Source organism: Salvelinus alpinus, chromosome 6 (genome assembly GCF_045679555.1).
Source record: "Salvelinus alpinus chromosome 6, SLU_Salpinus.1, whole genome shotgun sequence".
Classification (NCBI taxonomy): Eukaryota; Metazoa; Chordata; class Actinopteri; order Salmoniformes; family Salmonidae; genus Salvelinus; species Salvelinus alpinus.
In genome coordinates this window covers 67777031-67802790 of record NC_092091.1, presented here as the reverse complement: position 1 = coordinate 67802790, position 25760 = coordinate 67777031, and the positions used below count along the sequence as shown (strand labels likewise).

At 46.5% G+C, this 25760-nt stretch overlaps 1 protein-coding gene across 23 annotated transcripts in view; it reads right to left on the bottom strand.

Moving 5' to 3' along the window:
• Positions 1–3685: 3685 nt before the first annotated feature.
• gab1 (GRB2-associated binding protein 1) overlaps positions 3686–25760 on the bottom strand; it is a 65668-nt gene continuing 43593 nt past the window's right edge. For 9 of the 23 annotated variants that reach the window (XM_071407503.1, XM_071407504.1, XM_071407507.1 and 6 more), the window contains 12 exons: positions 21968–22096; positions 21484–21649; positions 18251–18467; positions 17780–17878; positions 16595–17265; positions 15345–15439; positions 14780–15125; positions 11975–12064; positions 10776–10869; positions 10273–10390; positions 6309–6437; positions 3686–5802 (listed from right to left, as the gene is read on the bottom strand). In XM_071407503.1, the coding sequence (XP_071263604.1) occupies positions 5644–5802; positions 6309–6437; positions 10273–10390; positions 10776–10869; positions 11975–12064; positions 14780–15125; positions 15345–15439; positions 16595–17265; positions 17780–17878; positions 18251–18467; positions 21484–21649; positions 21968–22096 (2313 nt within the window). In that variant the 3' untranslated portion in view covers positions 3686–5643. Of the gene's footprint in view, positions 5803–6308; positions 6438–6797; positions 6874–10272; positions 10391–10775; positions 10870–11974; positions 12065–14779; positions 15126–15344; positions 15440–16594; positions 17266–17779; positions 17879–18250; positions 18468–21483; positions 21650–21967; positions 22097–25407; positions 25729–25760 lie in introns of those variants that run through there. The other 14 variants (XM_071407519.1, XM_071407509.1, XM_071407511.1 and 11 more) reach the window with 14 other exon arrangements.

Genomic DNA, 25760 nt, shown 5'->3' with positions numbered 1-25760 from the left:
GTGTATGTGATAAGTTTAGGCTACATATCATTCCTCCTCTTCCATATTAACATTGTAGAACGTTCAACTCTCGTGAGTGTTGTTGTCAAGAAAGAAACAGAATGTCCATCAATCTCTCTCAGAATGTACTGCAGCACCCTGTCGTGCTCAACGTAACGCCCAATGTGGAAGAGCCCGTCAACTTCTTCACTGGTTTGTCAAGCAACCATGCCCCCTAGTGGTGTAATTGGTCAACAGCAATGGCAAGACTGACATTGATAAATTCATAGTTTACGTGGTGGTTCCTATCAGTCCCTACCCATTGTTTTACAAGGTGGTTCCTATCAGTCCCTACCCATTGTTTTTACATGGTGGTTCCTATCATGTTTTACATGGTGGTTCCTATCAGTCCCTACCCATTGTTTTACAAGGTGGTTCCTATCAGTCCCTACCCATTGTTTTACATGGTGGTTCCTATCAGTCCCCTACCCATTGTTTTACATGGTGGTTCCTATAAGTCCCTACCCATTGTTTTACAAGGTGGTTCCTATCAGTCCCTACCCATTGTTTTACATGGTGGTTCCTATCAGTCCCCACCCATTGTTTTACATGGCGGTTCCTATCAGGCCCTACCCATTGTTTTACATGGTGGTTCCTATCAGTCCCTACCCATTGTTTTACAAGGTGGTTCCTATCAGTCCCTACCCATTGTTTTACATGGTGGTTCCTATCAGTCCCCACCCGTTGTTTTACATGGTGATTCCTTTTAGACCCTACCCATTGTTTTACAAGGTGGTTCCTATCAGTCCCTACCCATTGTTTTACATGGTGGTTCCTATCAGTTCCTACCCGTTGTTTTACATGGTGGTTCCTATCAGTCCCCTACCCATTGTTTTACATGGTGGTTCTTATCAGTCCCTACCCGTTGTTTTACATGGTGGTTCCCATCAGTCCCTACCCGTTGTTTTACATGGTGGTTCCTATTAGTTCCTACCCGTTGTTTTACATGGTGGTTCCTATCAGTCCCTACCCATTGTTTTACATGGTGGTTCCTATCAGTCCCCACCCGTTGTTTTACATGGTGGTTCCTATTAGTCCCTACCCGTTGTTTTACTAGGTGGTTCCTATCAGTCCCTACCCATTGTTTTACATGGTGGTTCCTATCAGTCCCTACCTGTTGTTTTACATGGTGGTTCCTATCAGTCCCCACCCGTTGTTTTACATGGTGGTTCCTATAAGTCCCCACCCGTTGTTTTACATGGTGGTTCCTATCAGTCCCCACCCGTTGTTTTACATGGTGGTTCCTATCAGTCCCCACCCGTTGTTTTACATGGTGGTTCCTATCAGTCCCCAGCCGTTGTTTTACATGGTGGTTCCTATCAGTCCCCACCCGTTGTTTTACATGGTGGTTCCTATCAGTCCCCAGCCGTTGTTTTACATGGTGGTTCCTATCAGTCCCCAGCCGTTGTTTTACATGGTGGTTCCTATCAGTCCCCAGCCGTTGTTTTACATGGTGGTTCCTATCAGTCCCTACCCGTTGTTTTACATGGTGGTTCCCATCAGTCCCTACCTGTTGTTTTACATGGTGGTTCCTATCAGTCCCTACCCGTTGTTTTACATGGTGGTTCCTATCAGTCCCTACCCGTTGTTTTACATGGTGGTTCCTATCAGTCCCCACCCCTTGTTTTACAAGGTGGTTCCTCTTTCTAACCATTATTTTTCAACCAGAGGAACAGTGAGACAAAACAGAACAACAGACATCCAAGAACGATGCCATGCTCATAATTTATGGAATACGCCCAACTTAAAGATCCCGACAGTAGAAGTAAATAAATTGGGAACTATGGAAAACAAAGACATAAAAATAAGAATGTTTTGAAGATGAATCATAATAGAAACCGGAGTACATCAGAGGCCATCTCCACTTGCCACATTTCCACAATTTCAATTTGAGACCAATTATGATTAGGTCCTCTGCTGATTTCCATTTAAAATGTGTCAAAAACGACATGAAAGGCTCATTTATTGCGTGCATGTAAGAAGTCTCTCTACAAGCTACTGCGGCAAACAGTGACAAGAGAAGTGAAGTAGAGGCTTGAAGGCTGCGTTTACAAAGGTAGCTCAATTCTGATATTTTCTTAACACTAATTGGTCTTTTGACCAATCACATCAGATCTTTTCACATCTGATTGAGCACAACTAAGTGTTTAGCATGCTAAGGTGACAACAATGCCTGCCATGGATGTTTGCCAGTTGCTCCAAATGTTAAAAATCAGTGTTAAAACGCTTTTAAAGCCTTGAAAGATAAGATGATCCAGCTTTCAAAACCCGTCTTTTTTGGCAAGCCACAGCAATCAACTAGCTACCTAGCTGTTTAGCACATTCACTAATTAGTTTGTAAACAATTAACAAGCTAGCTAGTTAGCTACCACGTTTCAGTAAAACTGTGAACAGACCAGCTAGCAAGCAACAAGATATGCCAGGTAAGTCTAAAAACCACTTGAGGGCAAATCAGGCATGGCCTGGAATCAGATTTTTATCTGATTTTCAAACCACATACGGTGGTGGTTTGAAATGTACCTTGAAATATCAGATTCCATGTCCTTTTTGGTTGTTTGAATCGGATATGCAAAAAAATTGGATCAGGCACATACAAAGAAATTATAAAAAAAATAAGTGTTGAAGATTAATCATAGAAGAAACTGGAATAGTTTCCACTGCTCCTCAAGTACATTTTTTGACTAATTATGATTACAGTCCTTTTATAATAATTGGATTTCCATTTAAATGTCAAAATGACAGGAACATGCTAATGAATTATTAGTGCACATAAGTCTCTCTGCAAGCTACTGTGTCAAACAGTGACACGAGAGGAGTAAAGGCTAGAAGGGTGCGTTTACACAGGCATCCAATTCTGATTTTTCTTCACTAGTCAGTCTTTTGACCAATCACATCAGATCTTTTTCAGAGCTGATCTGTTTGGTCAAAAGACCAATTAGTGAAGAAAAAAATTCTGAATTGGGTTGCCTGTCTTAACGCAGCCAATGTAGTACAAAAACCCTAAGTGCAATCAATTCTCTCATCTTTCTACAGACACTTACCCACTCAGTCCAAGCACACTTCCCATACATTGACAACTGTCGCCTTTTCATCCAGATTACATGTTGCTCCAAATCTTCAAGGAAAATTACTGAAATGTGAGAGATTAGATTTGTATATAAATTACTGCATGTTGAAGAGTTTTTTTCCTTGGTGGCTAAATGGAGAGCTATCAAATTAAAATGAGAGAATAGTGAACAGGTGAGGTAATCATTGATTGGGGAAGTGATGGACACTTCCTGAAACAGAATGGCACAATTTAGTACAGCACATCACTGTAGTGCATTTCTCATTCCTCTATAGAAATGTCTGTGGTCCAGAGTAGGCTGGTGTGAGGAGCTACAGGAGGACGGGCTCATTGTAATGGCTGGAATAGATGGTCAAACACAAACCATGTTAGACTCCATTCCAATTTTTTCATTCCAGTCATTATAATGAGCATGTCCTCCAGCTCCTCCCACCAGCCTCAGTGGGTGGGACTTCCTGGCCTTTGTTCTTTTCATTTATCTTTTCTCTGTCATTGTTTTCCTCCCTATAGTACGCCAACATTTTTTTTTTACATAAGTGACATACTGTAGGGTGTAGGTGACAATCAGACTCAAAAAAGGTTGTTTTATTTAGTTTACTTTCAAATGGAAATGTTTCTCTTTTGATTCATAAAAAAAAAAGGTAAAGCATCAACGTTTTGCAGTTGGTCTCGAGACAAAGCTGCAATGGGATGGTGAGAATTAAGTAGTATGGAAATGACAGTACAGGCACAGTTCTTCAATTCAAATGATACATGCTGGAATAGTTGGTGCAAATATATACAGCAAAGACTAATTCTCCTGGTAAAACATGCTTAGGACTTGAGAGAAATGGGCCTGTGTTCATGAAGCATCTCAGCGTAAGTGTGCTGATCTAGAATCAGTTGTTTTGCCTTTTACAATGACTAAGATTACATGAACAGTGGAGACCTGATCCTAAACCAGGGCCAGGTTCCCATCATCATTAGAACCGTAGGATCCTATGGTTCTAACAATGAATTTAGCCTTAAGATGCTTTCGGGTAACCGGCGTCTGCACTCCTACTCAGACACTCAATAGGATCCCTGGAAAGTTAGTAAAGCCAATAGTCGTCATGAAAAAAACACTACGATTCTGAAGTATTTTCTTTTTAGGTAAAACATCACAAATTCTCACTATTTACAAAGACACATCAAGTAAAGTAGATCATAAGGCATACATACATACATACATCAGATCCCAGAAGGTGTGTGTGTGTAAATCCTTTTGAAATAAATTAAAACCTAAGAGATAAATGAAATCGACACGCCATCACAATAATAAACTCCTGAAACAAATTGACTGGCGCTCGTTGAGAAGGCATTTTCAACAGCACTTTGCTCTATAGCATCAAATCTGTTGGTTTATAGATTATTACTTGGACATCTATCGTTGAGATAACTCAAAATAAATTAGAAATGGAAATAGCTGTTATTAGTATTTCAATGAGTACCTGATTTCTCTCTTCTATAAACCTACGTTTGACACCTTTGCATAACTCACAGAAAGTGTCGGGGAGCTTCCCGTTAAAAGCTGTCACAGTTGATTCTGTCATTTCATATCACATGTCCCGATACCATCTCGGAGAGTCGTATAGAATTCCACCCTGCAGAATTACCACACATCGTATATAGTGTTGAATAAAGGACACTTTCTGTTTATATACATAACACTTTGTACAGTCTTTTTGTTTTGCAAATGTCAAGCCGTTTCCTCTTCCACTAAAAACTAAACGAGGATTTGAATCATTTCTCAGTCGATTAAATGACGTTGTTTCAGTGAATCCAAACCTTTGATTGAGCACTTGGTCAGTTGCCTTTCAGAAAAACTTACTTGTATTCTATTTTCTTGCATTCACAACAAGTCTTTCACTAAGAAAACCTGGTTCTCTCTCTTACAATGTTTTGGATAATATTAGACCTGTACAAGAGAAAAATGGCCCAATTTCCTACCAGCAAAACTAGGCAACCTTGGCAGTAAAGTATTAAGTAGACACTAAGCATTCTGAAAGAGAGATGACTCATTCTCCCCCAAAACAGACTCCAGACAGTGTCCCACAGTGTTGTGATTTAATCATAAAGGAAATGTCTTTAAGTCTTCTCCTGGTCATTCTCCAACCAACTAGAGGAAAAATATCAACTGAAATCCACCATAAGTGGCAGTAAGTGTTCCAGACTCCAAGTCTTTGTGGATGTGGTAATGTCTTTACAGAGTCCCCATATCAGGCAGGTGAGGACTGCATCAATCAAACCTACTTGCATCCATACTGCATTCAGCTTATTCCTGGCACATACCCCTGTCTGCCACAGAGGGGCGCTGTGCTGTCGCTGTTCTGTCCTCAGACTGACTGATGGCAGTGTAAACTAAAGACAGTTCAGTGGCCCTGGAGGTCCGCCGGCCCCTTCACTTCGGCACTAGGAGTCTGGAGGAAGTGGAGGAGGTGAAGGCCGGGGCCCGAGCCTGGGCTTGGAGTAATGTCTGCGGCCCAGCAGCGTGGGGCTGTAGCTGGGTGAGCTGGGGGTCACTTGGGCCCTTTGGTGGAGGTGTCTGTCTCTGTGGACTGGCGTCCGTCGTTCCAGGCCTCCCGGGTGCTCTTGAGGGCCTGCGTCCGCTGCTGGTCCACCACCACATAGTCCACCCGCTCATCTGACACCGCCAGACCAATCCCATTACTCTTCTTCTGGAGAGGAACACACACAGGTCAGTTTCAATAGTTTGTGTGTGTGAGCGAGCGAGTGTGTGTGTGTGTGTGTGTGTGTGTGTGTGTGTGTGTGTGTGTGTGTGTGTGTGTGTGTGTGTGTGTGTGTGTGTGTGTGTGTGTGTGTGTGTGTGTGTGTGTGTGTGTGTGTGTGAATGTGAGTGAGTATGTGAGTGAGTGAGTGAGTGAGTATGTGAGTGAGTGAGTATGTGAGTGAGTGAGTATGTGAGTGAGTGTGAGTGAGTATGTGAGTGAGTATGTGAGTGAGAAAGTGAGTGAGAAAGTGAGTGAGTATGTGAGTGAGTATGTGAGTGAGTATGTGAGTGAGTATGTGAGTGAGAAAGTGAGTGAGTATGTGAGTGAGTATGTGAGTGAGTGAGTGAGTGAGTAGTGAGTGAGTATGTGAGTGAGTGAGTATGTGAGTGAGAAAGTGAGTATGTGAGTGAGTGAGTGTGTGTGTGAATGAGTGTGTGTGAAAGAGGTCTCACCTTCCGTGGTGGGGTAGACTTGCCGGGGTCCAGGTCTAGGTCCAGGTACTCCACCTGCTTGTCTCCCTTGGGCTTCACCATTGGGCTGCTCCCCCCGTCCGCCGTCATGGACGCACCCAGCTTCATGTTCTAAGCAAGGGAGATACCATGTTACAGTGGAGATAGGGGGATGATGACACTCACAGGGCATGATTAAATGTTAGTGCTACACTAGGAGTGGGCAAGAGGAGTGGTAGTACAGCTACAATGGAGACAGAACTAGAACGGTCTACTATTAAACATACATTAAGGTATTACGCAAACCTCAAGTCACGTCAGCATATACACTACCACTGCAGACGGTGTCTGAAATCTTAGTGGGTTTTGGGGGGAAATTACACCACAACCCACGCCATGCAGTGAGAGCATAGGCTCTATGGGCATCTCCGGTTAGGCTCCAAACTGGCAACCCAGGCAGCTTGTCTAACCACACTTGGCAACCCGTCTCACCTCCTCTACGGTGTCAAGGCCCTCCATCTCCCTCTTAACAGGGGTGATGGGGACAGTGCAGTAGAAGGACTCCTCTCTACAGAGACAGCAGGGAAAGGTCAGAGGTCAAACAATAACACAGGATGTACTGAGAGGGGGAGGAAGAAGAGAGGGACTAGGAAAAAATATGAGTGAAAAAAGCAACAGGAAGTAAACATTAGGTAAAGGCGAAGAAACGATAAGGGAAAACACATCAATAAAAAGGTCATAAAGACCTGGAAAACAAACAATCAAGCAGACATACTATACAGGAAATTACCCATTTTGTTGTTGGTGAAGTTAACCAGTCAATTTAGTATAGTTAAGATAATTTCCTTTAGGAGAGAACGGAACAACGTTAAACAGTGATTGTGCTGTTCAATTTATGACTCCCACCGGGAAAATATGGGAAAATATATATTTATTTCAAAAAATGTTTTATTTAGGACATTTTTGCTGTATTCAGACATTAGAAACAGCGAGAAGACGAAACAGCGGTGAGACAAATTGGGAGACAAAGTGGGAAAGGTGGAGACAGAAATCAAACCCTGGTCAAGTTCACCTGCCTACACCACCAGATCATGGAGCCTGAGCCAGGGAAAATCATTTTTATCTGACCAGTCAACAAAAAGAGTCCTTGAGAACTGATGGAAGAAAAACACAAGTTAGAAGAATAGAAGAAGCAAAACAGATGTCCACCACCAGATGGACTGAATACCTGCAGGGGGAAGGAGATGTCCACCACCAGATGGACTGAATACCTGCAGGGGGAAGGAGATGTCCACCACCAGATGGACTGAATACCTGCAGGGGGAAGGAGATGTCCACCACCAGATGGACTGAATACCTGCAGGGGGAAGGAGATGTCCACCACCAGATGGACTGAATACCTGCAGGGGGAAGGAGATGTCCACCACCAGATGGACTGAATACCTGCAGGGGGAAGGAGATGTCCACCACCAGATGGACTGAATACCTGCAGGGGGAAGGAGATGTCCACCACCAGATGGACTGAATACCTGCAGGGGGAAGGAGATGTCCACCACCAGATGGACTGAATACCTGCAGGGGGAAGGAGATGTCCACCACCAGATGGACTGAATACCTGCAGGGGGAAGGAGATGTCCACCACCAGATGGACTGAATACCTGCAGGGGGAAGGAGATGTCCACCACCAGATGGACTGAATACCTGCAGGGGGAAGGAGATGTCCACCACCAGATGGACTGAATACCTGCAGGGGGAAGGAGATGTCCATCAGATGGACTGAATACCTGCAGGGGGAAGGAGATGTCCATCAGATGGACTGAATACCTGCAGGGGGAAGGAGATGTCCATCAGATGGACTGAATGCCTACAGGGGGAAGGAGATGTCCACCAGATGGACTGAATACCTGCAGGGGGAAGGAGATGTCCATCAGATGGACTGAATGCCTGCAGGGGGAAGGAGATGTCCACCAGATGGACTGAATACCTGCAGGGGGAAGGAGATGTCCATCAGATGGACTGAATGCCTACAGGGGGAAGGAGATGTCCACCAGATGGACTGAATACCTGCAGGGGGAAGGAGATGTCCATCAGATGGACTGAATGCCTACAGGGGGAAGGAGATGTCCACCAGATGGACTGAATACCTGCAGGGGGAAGGAGATGTCCACCAGATGGACTGAATACCTGCAGGGGAAAAGAGTGAACGCGCAAACAAAAAAGACAAAAAAGCAGGATGACAAGTGATGGAGGGGGAAAGAAGAGGTGAAGAAAATAGAAGTGTTGAAGAGGAGTCCTTCTGTGGCAACCATCGATTTCTCCATAAAAGATGAGGTTTGGTAGGCCGAGGAGGATGATAACGGACTATGACTTTTACTAGGTATACTATACTAACATGGGAAATTAGAAACGAGAAACGTCGACTCATCATTTCAATATCACCACACTAACAAAAAACAGTAGTATGTTTTGAAGTGAAGTCAAACTACACTATATACACAAAAGTATGTGGACACACTTCAAATTAGTGGATTCGGCTATTTCAGCCACACCCGTTGCTGACATGTGTATAAAATCAAGCATACAGCCACGCTATCTCCATAGACAAACATTGGCAGTAGAATGGCCTGACTGACGAGCTCTGTGACTTTCAACATGGTACCATCATAGGATGCTACATTTCCAACAAGTCAGTTCATAAAATGTCTGCCCTGCTAGAGCTGCCCCGGTTAACTGTAAGTGCTGTGGAAACGTCTAGGAGCACCAACGGCTCAGCCACGAAGTGGTAGGCCACACAAGCTCACAGAACGGGACCGCCGAGTGCTGAAGTGCGTAGGGCGTATAAAAACATCTGTCCTCGATTGCAACACTCACTACCGAGTTCCAAACTGCCTCCGGAAGCAAGGTCAGCACAAGACCTGTTCGTCTGGAGTTTCATGAAATGTGTTTCCATGGCCGAGCAGCTGCACACAAGCCTAAGGTCACCATGCACAATGCCAAGCGTGGGTTGGAGTGGTGTAAAGCTTGCCGCCATTGGACTCTGGAGCAGTGGTAACACATTCTCTGGAGTGATGAATCACGCTTCACCATCTGGCAGTCCAATGGACAAATCTGCGTTTGGCGGATGCAAGGAGAACGCTACCTGCCCCAATGCATAGTGCCAACTGTAAAGTTTGGTGGAGGAGGAATAATGGTCTGGGGCTGTTTTTCATGGTTCTGGCTAGGCCCATTAGTTCCAGTGATGGGAAATCTTAATGCTAAAGCATACAATGAAATTCTAGACCATTCTGTACTTCCAACTTTGTGGCAACAGTTTGGGGAAGGCCCTTTCCTGTTTCAGCATGGCAATGCACCTGTGCACAAAGCGAGGTCCATACAGAAACGGTGTCTCGAGATCTGTGTGGAAGAACTTGACTGGCCTGCACAGAGCCCTGACCTCAACCCCATCGAACACCTTTCGGATGAATTGGAACACCGACTGCGAGCCAGGCCTAATCGTCCAACATCAGTGCCCAACCTCACTAATGCTTGTGGCTGAATGGAAGCAAGTCCCCGCAGCAATGTTCCAACATCTAGTGGAAAACCTTCCCAGAAGAGTGGATGCTGTTATAGCAGCAGAGGGGGACCAACTCCATATTAATGCCCATGATTTTGGAATGAGACGTTGGAAGAGCAGGTGTCCACATACCTTTGGTCATGTAGTGTATTTAAATTATTCTGCATACTGATGTTCTATGGATATTCAGCCCACTAAGATATGCCATCAGACAAATTACATTGCAAATGGTGCACTTTACCATGAATAAAAAATATATATAATTGAATTGTAATACATTCATTGGCTACTGACTGTATGTGGAACATTAGCTTATTAATGTGACAAGTTTTTTTATAGAAAATGTACATAAATCATTGTATGATTTAACATGAATATTTTAGAAGAGAGTAGTTGAGGACGTGTGTTACATACTAGTTCGTCTGCCTTAGAGACCATGGCTACATAATTCTCATCACAGTCCTCGGAGTCGGTGCTGGAGGCGGTGCTATGCACCGAGGGAGGCCTGGGGGGCATGGGGAACCTGGAGGGACTGAGCAGCATCACACACACACTGATGAACACACCGTCGATACACACACACAAATAGCAGCAGTGCCTGCAGAGTTCCCTGCAGATTAAAAATGACTCACTGGAAAAAGACAAAAAAGCTCATTTCTAAGACATGACTACTTTGACATGTTATGAGGTGACTAAAGTCATGCGTGGAGGGTTAGTGTTCTGATAGAATAACAAACCTATAGTCACATGCAGTAGAAAGGAATTCAACTAAGTTGACACTGACCTAAGGTCAGCTTTATGTTTTACTCCCAAATGGTTAGGATGCGGTGTGCGACAATAATCCTAGATCTGTGCCTAAGGGCCACTTTGACCCTGAGCTGCTGAAGAGGTGAAAGGTCAAGGGGTAAGACACTTACTCCCGAGCAAAAGACCTGGTGACAGGCGAGCGGACGGGCGCCGATGACTCCTCCCACTCAGGTAGGGGCTTGATCTCCAAAGGGGCGGGCTTGGCTGTAGAGGGGAGGGGCAAACACCCCCGTCAATCTCTCTCATCACGTACCATCATTGCAACACAATACATTCCACCATACAAAAGGTGGTGGGGAGGTAGGCTTTCATTTGGCCAACAGAGGTCCCTAAAAGCCACAATACCTCCTTGCAAGACTCAAACTGTAGGCTAGATTCCAATATGAGAAGTTGAGTGTAATACAAAAATGTAATCAATTGGTTATAGGTTTATAGAGCACGTCCACATTGAGTGTCCACAGCCAACCGTTCCCGCATGGTTAACGTAACAGAGCCCAGTCTGGCAACCCGGGTGCTATAGAAACACATTCAGCATAGCTCCCTCAGTCTGGCTAGAAAACACCATCTGGTGCTGCAGTCTACAGAACAGCAGCGCTAACACTGCTCAGCCTACAGTACAGCACTAAACACCCTTCATGCAAACCAGAGATATATACACACACACACAATTCTGAACAGAACATAAAGGGAAAATATCATTTATCGTACCTGAGCAATAAACTTTCTTCCATTACAAATACAATAAAGAGCACATGATAGAATTACATGTTGAAACAGGAGCATGCCAAAAAGTGTTAAAAATACAGGAGGTAGTTGGTTAGAACAGTCCATCACTGGTGTGTTTGTGTGTGTCAGTAACCTAATAATCAATTACTGTACTGGTGTAATACATTAACGCTATTGATTACTTTGAATATGTGGGCTTGAGATTTGGTTGGTGGTGCGGTACACTCGTACACTGACAACGTGCTCCTATGTACTGGAGATCTTCCACTGGACAACAATAACATTCCTGAGATATGATCTTTCCACCATTTCCTGAAGAAGCCTGGAGGATAATATCTCTAGGGTGTTGTTGCGGTTCAAAAACGTGTTATGAGAACAAAATGTGGAATCAGAAACGACAACTGAACAGAAGAGGGGCCCGCTGGTCCAGGAGTTAGTTGATTGGATGAGACAGGATACCACGTGATGTCACAGGTCACAGGAGAACATTCAGAGGCATGCGTTGAGTTCAGACACGTTCGGAGAGAATGAGAGATGAGTATTCAGAACCAAGTTGCAGGCGTCGTTGTTTGGTAGTACCTACCCTTGCGTCGTCTTGGGAACTCCCCTACGGTCTGAGAGTCGGTTCGCTCTAAACCAACCCCCTTTGCTCTTATTATTTTAGGACTCTGACCTGATTGGTTAAAAAAGAAGACTTTTCACATTACCATCATTGATAAAACGATGACATCATTGTAACCCCTATTTTAATAAAACCCTGCCATGCAAAGCCGACAGATCAACAGACTTTGTTGAGAGACAACACACTACTTCCACCATACCATTGCTTCGTCCCTATTGGTGTATACACAGTATAGACAGGGCCATCGCCATGGCAACAGCGGACGCTAACATTTCCCATCATGCACCTCACTCCACGCAACATGGTTGTGACTAGAGGGAGTACGGCTACGACCGGAAGTGACTTTTCATAGCAGGTTAGGAGAGCATTTTCTCTAACCCTAACCCTTTTCCTAACCTTCACCTATGTCTCCTAACCTGCTGGGTCAATTCTCCGAACCAGCTTTGAAAAACGAACTTCCGGTCGTAGCTGTACTCCCTCTAGGCACAACCCTGGAACATGGCTGGCCTCAACAGAGACTTGACAACAACACGCACCAGTATGAGTGTGGAAGACCCACTGAGAGGCGAGTCACTATGAGTGCAACAACACATCCACAACAGCAGGCAATAAAAGCGCACATTTATCTGTACACCAGCAGACGGTATAACCTTATGTATAACCCTCACTATAGCCAGAAAACACAGCATACCCCAGATAAAACCATGGCAGACATTTATAATTGACCCCATAAACAGAGCCATAAGGAAAGTGAATGAATGAAGCTACTTGTTGGCATCGACCACAGATGCTTCAGCCTCACAAGCCCGCGTCTACAGGACCAAACCAAGCAAGAGAGGCCCAATCCCAAATTGACCCCTGGACCCTATTCGATTGTGGAGATCTGAGAGGAATTGATTTGTTAAAGCAATATGGTCAAACTTCCACCAAGTGCATAGGGTCTAGCGGTCGATTTGATTTGGGATTTGTACCAGAGCCAGCGAGCCAGAGGGAAGGCTAGAGAGATTAACCCTGAAACCAACAGAACACAACAGCCCTACAAGAACACACAGGCTGGACAACAGTGGTCCCAAACTCAGCAGGTGGATAGCAGTGGTGGTTAGGTGAGGACAGAGAATGCATTGAGATGGAAGTTTACGGTGATGGCCCATGGTTATGAAAACTCAAGTTTAAAAAAAAGTAACTGTATGCCTATCCCTTAGTCGCCGTAATAAGGACCCCGTGACTACAGTAACATTCCAGTCTAACATGTCCTTGCACTGAACCACTCACATTCAGCACCCCATGATGACACCATGGAAGACACTGGAAAGAAAATAACCAAGAGTCATTGATCTGAAAGTTACAGCTCTAAGCCGTGAATAGAGAGGGACTGACTTCAGGATCTCTACCATTGACAGTGACTGGTAATGACCTCTGCTTCGGGTCTGCCTCCCCTGTGGGATATTCAAATCCTTCCCGCTCGAGATTGAAATGTCCCCTGGTGGGTCAGGAGGGGGTTGTTGATCCATCAAAGAGGCCCTTTCAGAGGGGGGGGGGGGCACGACAATGGGGACAGAGGTGACCGCTCTGGGCTCCGGGCGCTCCATGGTGATGGTGGCCCAGGCCGGTCACCCCCCCAAAGCCCCAGAGAGGGCCCCCTGAAATCAGGGACAAAAGTCCCTTTGAATGGGGTGAGGGGGATAGAAAATGAGGAGGAGAGCAGGCTAACCTAAAAGAGAAGGCTGAGAGGAGGGTGGAGGAGGCTTTGTCTAGAACCCTGCCTACATTGAGGAGAGAGGTCTAGAACCCTGCCTACATTGAGGAGAGAGGTCTAGAACCCTGCCTACATTGAGGAGAGAGGTCTAGAACCCTGCCTACATTGAGGAGAGAGGTCTAGAACACTGCCTACATTGAGGAGAGAGGTCTAGAACACTGCCTACATTGAGGAGAGAGGTCTAGAACACTGCCTACATTGAGGAGAGAGGTCTAGAACACTGCCTACATTGAGGAGAGAGGTCTAGAACACTGCCTACATTGAGGAGAGGTCTAGAACACTGCCTACATTGAGGAGAGAGGTCTAGAACACTGCCTGCATTGAGGAGAGAGGTCTAGAACACTGCCTACATTGAGGAGAGAGGTTTAGAACACTGCCTACATTGAGGAGAGGTCTAGAACACTGCCTACATTGAGGAGAGGTCTAGAACACTGCCTACATTGAGGAGAGGTCTAGAACACTGCCTACATTGAGGAGAGAGGTCTAGAACACTGCCTACATTGAGGAGAGTAGCAAATGGTGAGCCACAACAATCTGCACTCCTGTCTGATGCCATACAGGAATTGTATAGTGACACTTTCTGAAGTGTTGTACTTAAGCAATAAGGCACCTCGGGGGCACCTAAGGGCTGTTCTTAAGCACGACGCAATGCAGAGTGCCTGGATACAGCCCTTAGCCGTGATATACGGTCTGATATACCACGGCTTTTAGCCAATCAGTATTCAGGGCTCGAACCACCCAGTTTATAATTCAAAATAATGCAATGGTAATCTGCCTTTCATAACCATGAGCCAGCACATGTAAATGTGTGTGAGTTAGAGTTGAATGCCAGGATGTAGAGAGACGAGCAGTTGTGAAAACGTTGATGCAACAGCAGATAAAGACAAACGTACCAATATTCTCTCTCATTCAAAGACACACCGCTTTACACCCCCATTCCACTTCACAGCCACACCCCTTCACCCCCCCAGCCATCCACCCATCCTCCCTGCCCCCCTCTCCTCCCTCACCTTTGCGGTCCGGTTTGAGGTTGCGGTCCACGGGCGGGGGCTGACAATCGCTGATGAGCATGGTCCTGCGGGGTGGGGTATTGGGGCTTGAGCGAAACCCCATGTGGGCCGGCGGGGGAACCTGCTTGCCCAGGGAGAACTCTAAGGTGCCCGGGCCCGGGGTCATGGGGACATAGTTGGGTTCCATGATGGGTTCACAGCCCGACAGGCTGCCGGAGCGGTGGTGGGACGGGGAGTTGGCGTTCATGGGTACGTAGTTCTGGTCAACTTCCTCCATGGACTGGCTGCCCACTGGCATCATGCCTTTGTTTTTCTGGAGTGGAGGGGGGGCAGAGAGACAGGCAGGCTACATGAGGACATAGACAGACACAAGACAAGAACACACACACACACACGAAAAGTAGTAAGAGCATGCAAGCTTCCCTTATCTCAATCTGCACGTTAGTACACTTCAAAACTCCATAGTCATAATAGTCCAATACTTGGAAGGATCAGCATCAATGTGAGAGGTCCTTTACATTGATAGTTTAAAACTGATTCAGGAGCAGGTCGTGTAAAGACTGACCAAGTAGCTGTTGAAGCTTTCGTTGAAGTCAAACGAGCAGCTCTTGTCAGAGGGAAACGTCCTAGGGATATCGTAACAGTCCTGGGAGCTCACATCTGCAACAAACATGACAGAACATTTAAAACCAGTGTAAACACAACATACCTACAGTATAGTAGTCTAGGTAGGGCTTACAGCAGTATGAATCAAAATGGTGTTAAATACTAAATAATAAGGGAATACAAATGCACCATTGGAACCACAGTAAGTGTTGAACGGGGATATGCGAAGTCTGTCTGTCATCTCAAGGCAGCTGGACTATAGTTGCCGTTCTTGCTCTGGTCATCATGTGTAACTTCACACTAATGGATTTCAGAAGGAGTTCAGACCAACAGGATGATAGGACTTGGAAGATCGCCGTACTCTAAAGCCAAGGCAAGCAAAGCCTTCTCTGGTACACAAACGACTAGACAAACTGGGAATCCCGGGACAATTGCAAAATGTCCTTGTGTTAGTTTAACAGACCTGTTTCATGTTAAATGATAGGAACAGACTTGGACCGGATGTAGCTAGGCATAATGTTTTATCTTGAACTTTAACCTCCGATGCTTTTTTGGTTGTGTAAATGATTGTCCTTTAACAAGAAAAATATTATTATATATTTTTGGGGAGGGGAGGGCAGGGGTTATTACCAGAGGCCACCACCAGAGGGGGTGATGAGGAGAGGGCCTCAGTGTTGTTTCTCTATTGCTAGTAGAAAAAATGGGTTGGGAGCATCGACTGTACATAGAGGTTGGGACTGAGGCACCAAACTGCTTTCTCCTAAACTCTGAAGTACGTGTTGTCTGTCTGCATGGTAACCGAACACCACTAATACAGCTACACCAGATGTCCTTGGAGGCAAGGCAGTCTTCAGCTGTGAAAAAGTATTTGTAATTAGCCATTCAAAAACACATCTGTCGCGTCAAGATAATTATCCTGGAGGATTAGACACTTGCTTTGCGCTGCAGATGATAGTGTTGGCTGACAACAGTACACACCAGCCATGTGTTATGAACATCCTGTCGTTGCTAGCTAGTGTATTTAGCCTTTATAATGATGCACACATATATCACTTAGCCTCATGATTAGTGAAAGGATGTGGTACCCTGTCACTTAGCAAAAAGTGAGAGTGAAATGGAATGCTCGTGATCAATTATATATGTTTCTCATCTACTTGACAGGACTAATAAATCAGGAACAATGAATCAAGATCAATCAATGAGACATACCTTTCCTGAGGCGTGATGAGTCCATGGTGCCGATGGTGTTGCTCCTCAGGGCCTTGTTCCCGGCGCTGGTGGGCACGCAGTAGTTCCCGTCCGTCTCCGACATGGAGCGCGGCACACAGTACGTGTCCGTGGGCGAGCGCTCCGCGGGGGGCGGCGGGTGCCCCGGGGTCAGGGAGCTGAGGGACGGCTTGGGGGGCCGGGGCGGAGGCATCCCATCCCCACCCTCAGACCCACCACTCGCTGGACCTCGAGGCACCTGATAGGTACAGTTACTGCCTGGTGTGGGAGGAATATCGTAGCTAACCGACAGGTTCCTCATCTGAGTCTCCACGGAGGGCTTCCGCGAGGGCGCGTTGAAGACGTAGAGCTCCGGGGCGTCGCCGTCGACCGGGACGGGGGGCGAGGAGGCGGAGGCCGACTTGGGAAGGAGCACAGTGTCCTGGGAGTAGGAGCGGGGGAGGTGGTAGAGGCTGGAGGAGAGGTCGCCTCCGCGGGAAGGCGGAGAGTCATAGATGGAGGAGGCGGAGGAGGGGTGAGGGGGCAGGACAGAGGAGAAGAAGCCGTTGGCGTGCTTAGAGGAGGAGCTAGTGGAGGTTGGCGTGCGGTGGGCGGGGACGTTGTCATTCAGGTCCGTCTCCGACGAGGTCGACTTGGAACACTCGGCGTGGGCTCTATGGCAACGGCACAGATATTTAAACATCAGAAGGCTGAATGGTGTGTGAACATTTCACACACACTTCAACATAGATTAGTGATATGGGTTACATCAACAGATCCACCAATAACTCCTATTGAGGTCCACTGGATATGTTGTTGAGCAGATCTTATTGAGTTGGAGGTTCAGTATAATGATCCATGTTTCATCCTGTGGATCATTTCACAACATGCAGGGTCAAACACTGCACTGTCCTTTGCCAAAGGTCTATTGACATATTAAGCTATTCTGGATCATTCCTCATTTCCCTGTGAGAACAGCCAGATGCTGCATTTTGGATCAATGATCACTTCTCAAACACATCAATCCCAGAGGTAAGTGCTGGGCTAGTTTTGTGTGCATTTACAATGTGTGTGTATGTGTGTGTCTACTTGTATATGTGCATGTTTATGAACCTGTGTGACTTTGTGCACAAGTGTGTGTATGTGTGTGTGTATCACTCCACACTAGACAGGCTGCTCCAGACTCACTGATTAACCTGGGGAGGAGAAGGAGCCCCTTTGCTCTCACACTCCTCTAGGAGGAGGTACTCCTGGGGGAGAGGAGTAGGGGGTAGAGGGGTCACAGAGCTACACCACCACACACAGAGAGGAGGAGAGAGGAGGAGAACCACATCAACAAGAGAGAAGAGGCACTGAAATATGGACAACATATAGAGACAAGAGACCTACTAAAGCACACAAAAGAGGAAAGTAACCGGGGGGGGGGGGGGGGGAATCGAGCAAGAGAGGGCGGGGGGGGAGGCTATAGACACCATACTTTGTATAAAAAAATAAACAATAAAAAAAAAGGATTTAAAAAACAAGTGACACCAACCTAAAGTACATTCTAACAGGAGACAGATGGAGATTAGATGTCAGAGAAATACAGAGGGAAATGTCACAACACCTCTCCACTCTGTACCAATGGCAGCGCTGCACTGTCATGGACCCCACACCCACCTGTTGGGCTCTGGCTTCTTGCTCTCACAGTTGACCAGCCACAGGTAGTCCTGGGGTTCGTCCAGGCTGGACTCTGAGTCCAGGTGGCGCACGCTGACCGGCTGGTAGGGAGGGGGCACGTTGGTCAGCATGGCCGGAGGACCCCCCAGGCCAGGGTGAGGGGGCGTGTCCACCACAGAGCCACCGCTGGCCGCCTGATGGGCAGCCTTTGCCGCTTCTGTAGGGAAGAAAGAGGGGGGAGGGAGGGAGGGAGAAGAGGGGAGAAAGTCAGAACATCTGTGCATTGTACACCGGAGTTAGGACAATGTTGTTGAGAACGCTTCCATGCACAACAGTTATTTCCAAAACATACATGTCCTGTTGTGATAATATTATAGGTTTTGTATGGTTAGATTTCTGACTTGTTTGTGTACAGAAAACAGTATAACGTTCTATAAAAGCACTACAGAGCAGCGGGAATTGTATACCGAACACATGACTGAGATACCGCAAGATACATCCAGTACAAAACAGATGATGAGTCAGACTTGAAGGACACATTGTACGTACACAGGCATGCATGCGCACTCTCTCTCACACACATCTGTGAACCACACAAATACTGACTTTCACTAGACTTTCAAATCTTCACAATCAATGATTACGCATGAGAAATACAACCATGAAAATGTAGCATTACATGTACATTACAGTTTGATGGAATCTACTGAGGGAAATATAACAAACCCAAATGCTTCCCTTCTTCCTACAGCTATTGTATCTGCCAATGTTATTCACACCATTAATACTGAGCTGTATTTTTATCCAAATCTATGTTTTGCCTTTTGAATCCCAACCACGGCCAGACAGCATTTCCTCAAGGTCTCTGCCTTGTCCTTCTCCATGTAGGTCTGTGTGGAGACTGTGCTTGGTTGGGCTCTATTCATAACCTACTCTCTGCCTGCATTACTCCCCGCCTACACTTCTCAGTGTACGCACACGCACCGTCTTTGAGTGGCTCCCTAAGTGCTCAAGGATGCGCACCCTGAGATGACAGCTGCTCTCTGAATCCTTACTCTCCCTCTCGTCCCATCCCGCTCTTCCTCTCCTCCACTGTTTTCTCTTGTACACCCTCTCCCTCAATCGCGCCCCAATCAGTCACTATTCTCCTGCTTTATCCTGTGCACTCTCCTTCTCTCCCTCAATCACTCCCTATACATTGCATCCCTTCATCTCTCCGTCTCTTCTCCCCATTCCCCTCTTCAGTTCTCTCCCTCCCGCTCTCCCCTCCTACTCTCACTCCACTCACTACTATATACACTATTACTCACTCTCTCCATCCCCTTGTTTTTCTGTCTTATGTGCTGATTCACCCAGGCAGCAGGAAAATCCCTTTCCTCCTTAACCTCCCCCTCCCACACCGCTGGTTTACAGCCCTGCTGCTCCAGCCCCCTCCACTCGCTGACATTTCCCCAGCCACGGTGCCCCCTCGCCTGGGCGCGGGAGTGGGCTGAACTGTCCCCTCTTTGTTTGTGCTGTATGATCAGCGAACGAGACTTCGCGAGGCACAGAGAGCAGTAGCCAAGGCCCCTCTGCAATATGAGAGCCACACCGCTCGACCACAGAAATCTGCATGGGTATTAAGACAAACTTGCTGCTTAAAACCATAATAAAGTCAACATTCCCAAATGGCCCCATAGATAAGCGATACGTTGTGGTTGACGTTACACTAGAACAGGGAGGGTAGGATACAGCCACAACACAGAGGAAGGAGTGAAGCTGACCTTGTTGGAGACATGGTCTCCTTGTTGTCGTAGATGTAGTGGGTACTGCTGATATCATAGTCCAGGACATTTCTCCTCGACTAGGGCCTCTAAATGGTTCCCTAACATTCTGATTAAACCCACATGCATTACAATAGTGAGTTTAGATTATAGGGTCCATTTCTGCAACTCAACCACGGCCTAAAATTAACACGCACCAGCTGCAAAATGCAGGTAGATTTTGGCATTGGTTTTGTTTCATAGCTGGTAAATGAATCGCACAAAGTCAAAGAACTACGAATCATATACAGCCTATTGCAACACTGCCTGGGCTGGAGGCTGTGCGCACCTGAAGAGTGAAAGATTCATTTTTAGAAGCACTACACACAGGCATAAACGTTGGTCTAATTTACAGAAAAATGTAAGTCTACTGATGTGAGACTTTGTCCTTGTGTTTCTTGGCCATTTACATTGTTTTGTTCACAAGCTAGGTTGTTTTTCTATGTTTGAATTTCAACAGCTAGAGAGGACAAGACAACTCTTCTACTTGTCAGACTCAATCTCACAGGCACAAACATGAAGACTGGAGTCGCGTTACCACAGTAACCCCCGCTCTTAAAGGGACAGGTGAACATTTTTGTCTCATCTGTGATATTTTGGTTAAAAATAAAATTAATATGCCACATTACTTCTTACTAGTAATAAATGTATTGTTTTAGAAACATTACAAAGCATGCTCATCCGTTTTGAGTGGCTGGTAGATTTTTCTATATAAAAAAATTTAGGTAATTTTAGGCCCTGAACTCGACAGTACCTCCCATGTCAGCTGAGAGGGAAGTTCAGGTCCGGAGGCACCTGTATGTGGCCCCCACTGATGACGGTGGGAATGGACGTAGAAAGAGGAACTCTAAATAAACCACAATTCTGGTTTGGTGGGCCCCACCCACTCGCTTTTCCCTGAGTAAGTGCGCACGTGCGAACGAAGTAACGAATGTGAGAGAACAAATGAGAAGGAGAACAAATGAGTGACAGAAAGACCGCGAGAGAAAACAAACTAGAGAGCAACTGAGAAAGGGGGAACAATGAAGGTAGAGAAGGAGAGAAAGTGGCAGTGGGGCTCAGCTTAGGGGGGAAGGGGGGGGGGGGCACACAATGCTTTAATTAAACAGTACAGGGAAACATGTGGTAACGTGAGCCCACCTGAAGACACGGCTCATTAGGCCTCATTAAGCCTGTGCTGGAAACAAAGGCCACTTGGCACACCGTGTCCAAACCTACACTACACCAGGATATGATCATTATGTGAGAATAATATGTGTGGGGAAAGACTACCGTTTCCTCATTCATATTACTGTTCTGTTGCATTTCTGCGTTTCTCATTGTATAGACACATCTCAGAGTTCCTCTCGTGTGTGCGCATGCGAGTGTGCGTGCCTGCGCAGGGATGTGTGTGGTACGTGTGTGTGTGAGGGTGTGTAGCATCATCATTACCATCGTCCGTGGGGTTGAAGCCGCAGATGTCACAGATGTAGCGGACCCACTTGTTCATGTCGTCCTCCGTGTCGGCCACCAGGTAGAAGACGCGGTCGATGGTCTTGATGTCGAAGATGAAGCTGTGCTCCAGGTCCTTCTTGTTGAACGTGAGCCCTGCGTCCACCTGTGTGGGGGGGGGGGGGGGTTAGCGTTAGCATGTAGCTGTAGCATTACCAACCACATAATAGGGCTTAGCATTAGCATGTAGCATTACAAACAATAGGGGTAGCAGTATCTGTTGTAGCCACAGCAGCTATAAGCCACTGTCAATGTCATTACTGTTATAACTGTCTTTTAGCAGTATTATCTAGTGGTACAGTAGCATTACTAGGACCATTCGTTTTCCCTGATCACGTGACCTGACAAAAAACGTATTACATAACTAGGGTCCAGAGTAACAAACACCGGGCCTTAATCAGCCGTAGCATAAGTAGTGTTTCACCTGTTCACACAGGTTGAGGTCGATCACGCGGATGGGCTTCTTGGCGTGATCATTCTTGTAGTACTCCAGCACGTCTGGGTCGCCCGAGAGACGGCCGCTGCGGAGAACAAACCACCGCTTCTTCCATGCCTGCAGAGAGACGGGAGACAGGAGACATTTTAATGTTGATGATCTGTTCACATATCATCCCTTACTTAAAAATTCCCCAGGACACCCATAAAACCTCCCTCACTCCCCCTTGAAAAGCTTATCAAACCCCTGAAGACTTCACAACAACCCATATTTTTGGGCATGGCCTAGAATGGCTCAGGGGACCAGAGAAGAGCGAGAGAGAGAAAGAGGGACAGAGAGAGACGGACCGAGAGAGAAAGGTCACTGTGTTCGCTCATATGGCTCCATTCCTGGCTGACCAGAGGCTGGACAGGGGCTTTGTTTTTCCACCCTGGCCTCTCTGTGTGCTTCTCTCTAACCCTCCCTCTAGCTATCCCTCCCGCTCTCTCTCTCCATCGCTCTTTCCTCTGGTCCTGTAAGCCACACAAGGACAGGCCTGTGTTCAAAATTGACCCACTCTCCCCCTCTTCTTATATCCCAATCCATCCCTCTCCCTCCCTCTACAGCCTCTCAATCTCTCTCCTCTGAGCCCCACTAGGACAGACAAGCCAGAACTATGTGTCTGGAACACCCAGAGCCCACACTCACCACAGACAGACATAGTTTGGTCTGGTTAGGTCTAGTATCCCGACTGTGGAAGAGCACAACCAACCACTCTAAAAAGGGCCACAGGCAATTAGGATTTTACAATAGGATTTGTCCTCCATCTGTCTATGAGACACAGGTTCCGTCCGAAATGGCACCCTATTCCCTATATAGTGCCAAACTTAGGGTTCCATTTGGTACACAGCCACAGAGCTTCCAAGGCAGCTAGGGTTTAAACACAGGGCACAAGACCCAGACAATGGGATATAGCATAGAAAAAGAATAGAAACCCATTCTATTTCTATGGCAGACTTAAGACTGTGGGATGGATAGGGTTGACAATGTGGAGTGGTTTAGTTTTAGTTGCACAAAGGCACTAAGAATAAATCCCGGGTGTCAATGATCGTCAGGCACTACCATCCGAAAGTCAGTCAGAGGGAACGAGACAGAACCAATTAAGATGCCTAAACAGGAGTCTGCTCTCTAATGCTTTTATTTTTACAAATGAGGCCCGGCCCATCTAGATGTCTTTTCACCTAGACTGTGTAGCTTAAACTTATAAGGTTGTTAATTTGTTCAATGAAACTCGAGGATAAGCGGGGCTAAAATGCACATGATGAAAACAAACTGTGGCTAATTGCAATGATCCACCAACTCTGATTCGCTGAGTCACTTATGCTAAGCTTGAATTTTTTGGAAGGATTCATTCCCGGATTGCAGCTTTAATTGAGCAACATTGTGGAGCAAAATAGACTCTGCCCATCAATGGACACTTGATAAAGGTATTGAATATTGAACAGTGAAATTGGATAGAAAAGATGACATAACAGAAAACAAATGCTATTCATGGAATTTCAAACAAGGAGGGGAAACCACACCAGTAGAAAAACAACTCCTCTTGGAGATCAGAGCCCTAGCCTCACCCAAGCACAGCCAGCAACAGCCTGTGAGGAATGCAAACTAAAAGCTTTGTTGTTGTTTTTTAGGGTTAAGATTTTAACCGGATTAACAATGCTGTGTGTTTTTTTTCGCCCTCCCTTCAATTGTTTTTCCATCCACAGAGTTCCCTTTGTTAGCGGGCCAAGCTCCGGGTAGGGACGAACAGCCAGGAGGAGAGAGAGCTCCGGGTGGGAAGAACAGCCAAGAGGAGAGAGAGCATCGTCCTGCTGTCCTATTCTGTCAACAGGAGAGCCGACCCTGGAGAAATAAACAGGCTGGCTGAAGGAGGAACTTTACATGGGCGCGCGGGCACGCACACGCGCACACACACACGCAGCCGTGCACGGCAGAAACGCAAACACACAGAGAAATGCACGTTCATACACACACCCTTTGAAACTCTAATAGGCCTACATTCATAGCACAACCCTCCAAAAACCCTAACACTCCTTACAGTCATGAAGTAAACATGCCGGCGCAGGGTTCAAGAGGTCTGCTTGACCCCGCCCCCACACAGTATGCTCCACAAGAAGCTCTGCCCTAAAATATCAACATTTAATAACCACTGCTTATTCAACCATAAAACATGAACAACCAAAAACAGCCTCCAGATAACAATACACAGAGCAATTAACTCCGTCTGTGTACAACTGGTCCTGTGCAGCATGAACAGCAGCCCAACCCAAGCAGCACACATTAGCATGTTGTTGTTGCGCTGCTCTGTTGCGGTCAGACAAAAGAGGAGGGCGACCCTCTGGTACATGACAAAGCACTCTGGGCTCAGGTTACCCTGTGGGGACACAGAGGGCCATGGGGTGAGGTTACACTGGGGGAGAGAGAGAGCGAGAGGTTAGCCCAGGCCTGGGTTGTGTTCATTTTTGCTAAGCATTTCTTATTGGACACGCTCAGGTAGTCCCTTCCCGTTTCAGTACTTTTTCTACCGTTTGGTGCCTAATGAAAAGACCCTGGGGACATTTGACAGATGCTCTTATCCAGAGCAATTTACAGGAGCAATTAGGGTTAAGTGCCTTACCTCAAGGGCACGTCGACAGATTTTTCACCTAGTTGGCTTGGGGATTCGAACCAGAGACCTTTGAGTTACGAGCCAAGCGCTCTTAGCCACTAGGCTACCTGCCGCCCTGCTGCTGTCCAGAGTAACATCTGGTCTGACTAGTTTCAATGGTGCTGGTTAAGAGCTTGTTGAAGAAGGCTTGTTTGAGTGGTGCTTCACTGCAGCTTCAATACAGAGTGAGTTTTGCAAGCCTACTTGATTCAGGGGTGCTTTTCCCATATTAGCAGACAGTGTGTAGGGGTGGGAGGAAAATGGTCAGGGATGGAAAGCTGTGTGAGAACATGAGCAATGAGAATCACTCTCAAAAGCTCTTTCTCCACTGACCCACACACCCCATGTGGCCATTCCATTCATCACACCTCTACTCTAGTTCAACCTTAGCTAAACTGGTCCCTGTAAACCCCCGCCAGGTTCCTATCCAGTGAAACTGCACGCAACCAGAAATGCCATCGGTGTCTCCAGCCAGACAGCCAATGGCATCTCGCTGACACATACTTTCTATTGTCAGTGGAAAACAGTCCAAAAAGCTCTTCACAACAACCACACATGACAGTGACTGATGCACACAGTAGCTGAATAGCAGCACTGTTAGACAGTAACTCTGTCCACAGACCTAGCCTGGTTCCAGATCAGTTTGTGTGGTCTTGCCAACTCTTACGGCCCTTGTGACAATTACCATAAGAGATGTCAAGACAGCACAAACAGATCTGGAACCAGGCCAGCACAGACCTACCTTGTGCTATTGATCCTGCAGAGGCAATGAGGACTCTAGCAGTGCTGAACCCCTGTTACTGTCCTCTCCTCCATTGTAGTCAATGAGGCACAGAACAGTCAATAATCCAATAGTCCCCAAACTGATCTGAGAGCAGTCGTTACTGATCACAGAACACAGCTAATCCAGGTTGGTCTACTTGACAAGGCCCAAGACGATAGAGTAGATCTCAACTGATCACAAATCAGTCCTTACATACAACCAACCAAACAATCCAAGTAGTAACCAAGTGTGTGTGCTGACTCTTCACTGTCCGGGGGAGTGGAGTGGGACGGGGTGGGACGAGACAGGAGGAGCCCCTGGTGCAGCAGCTG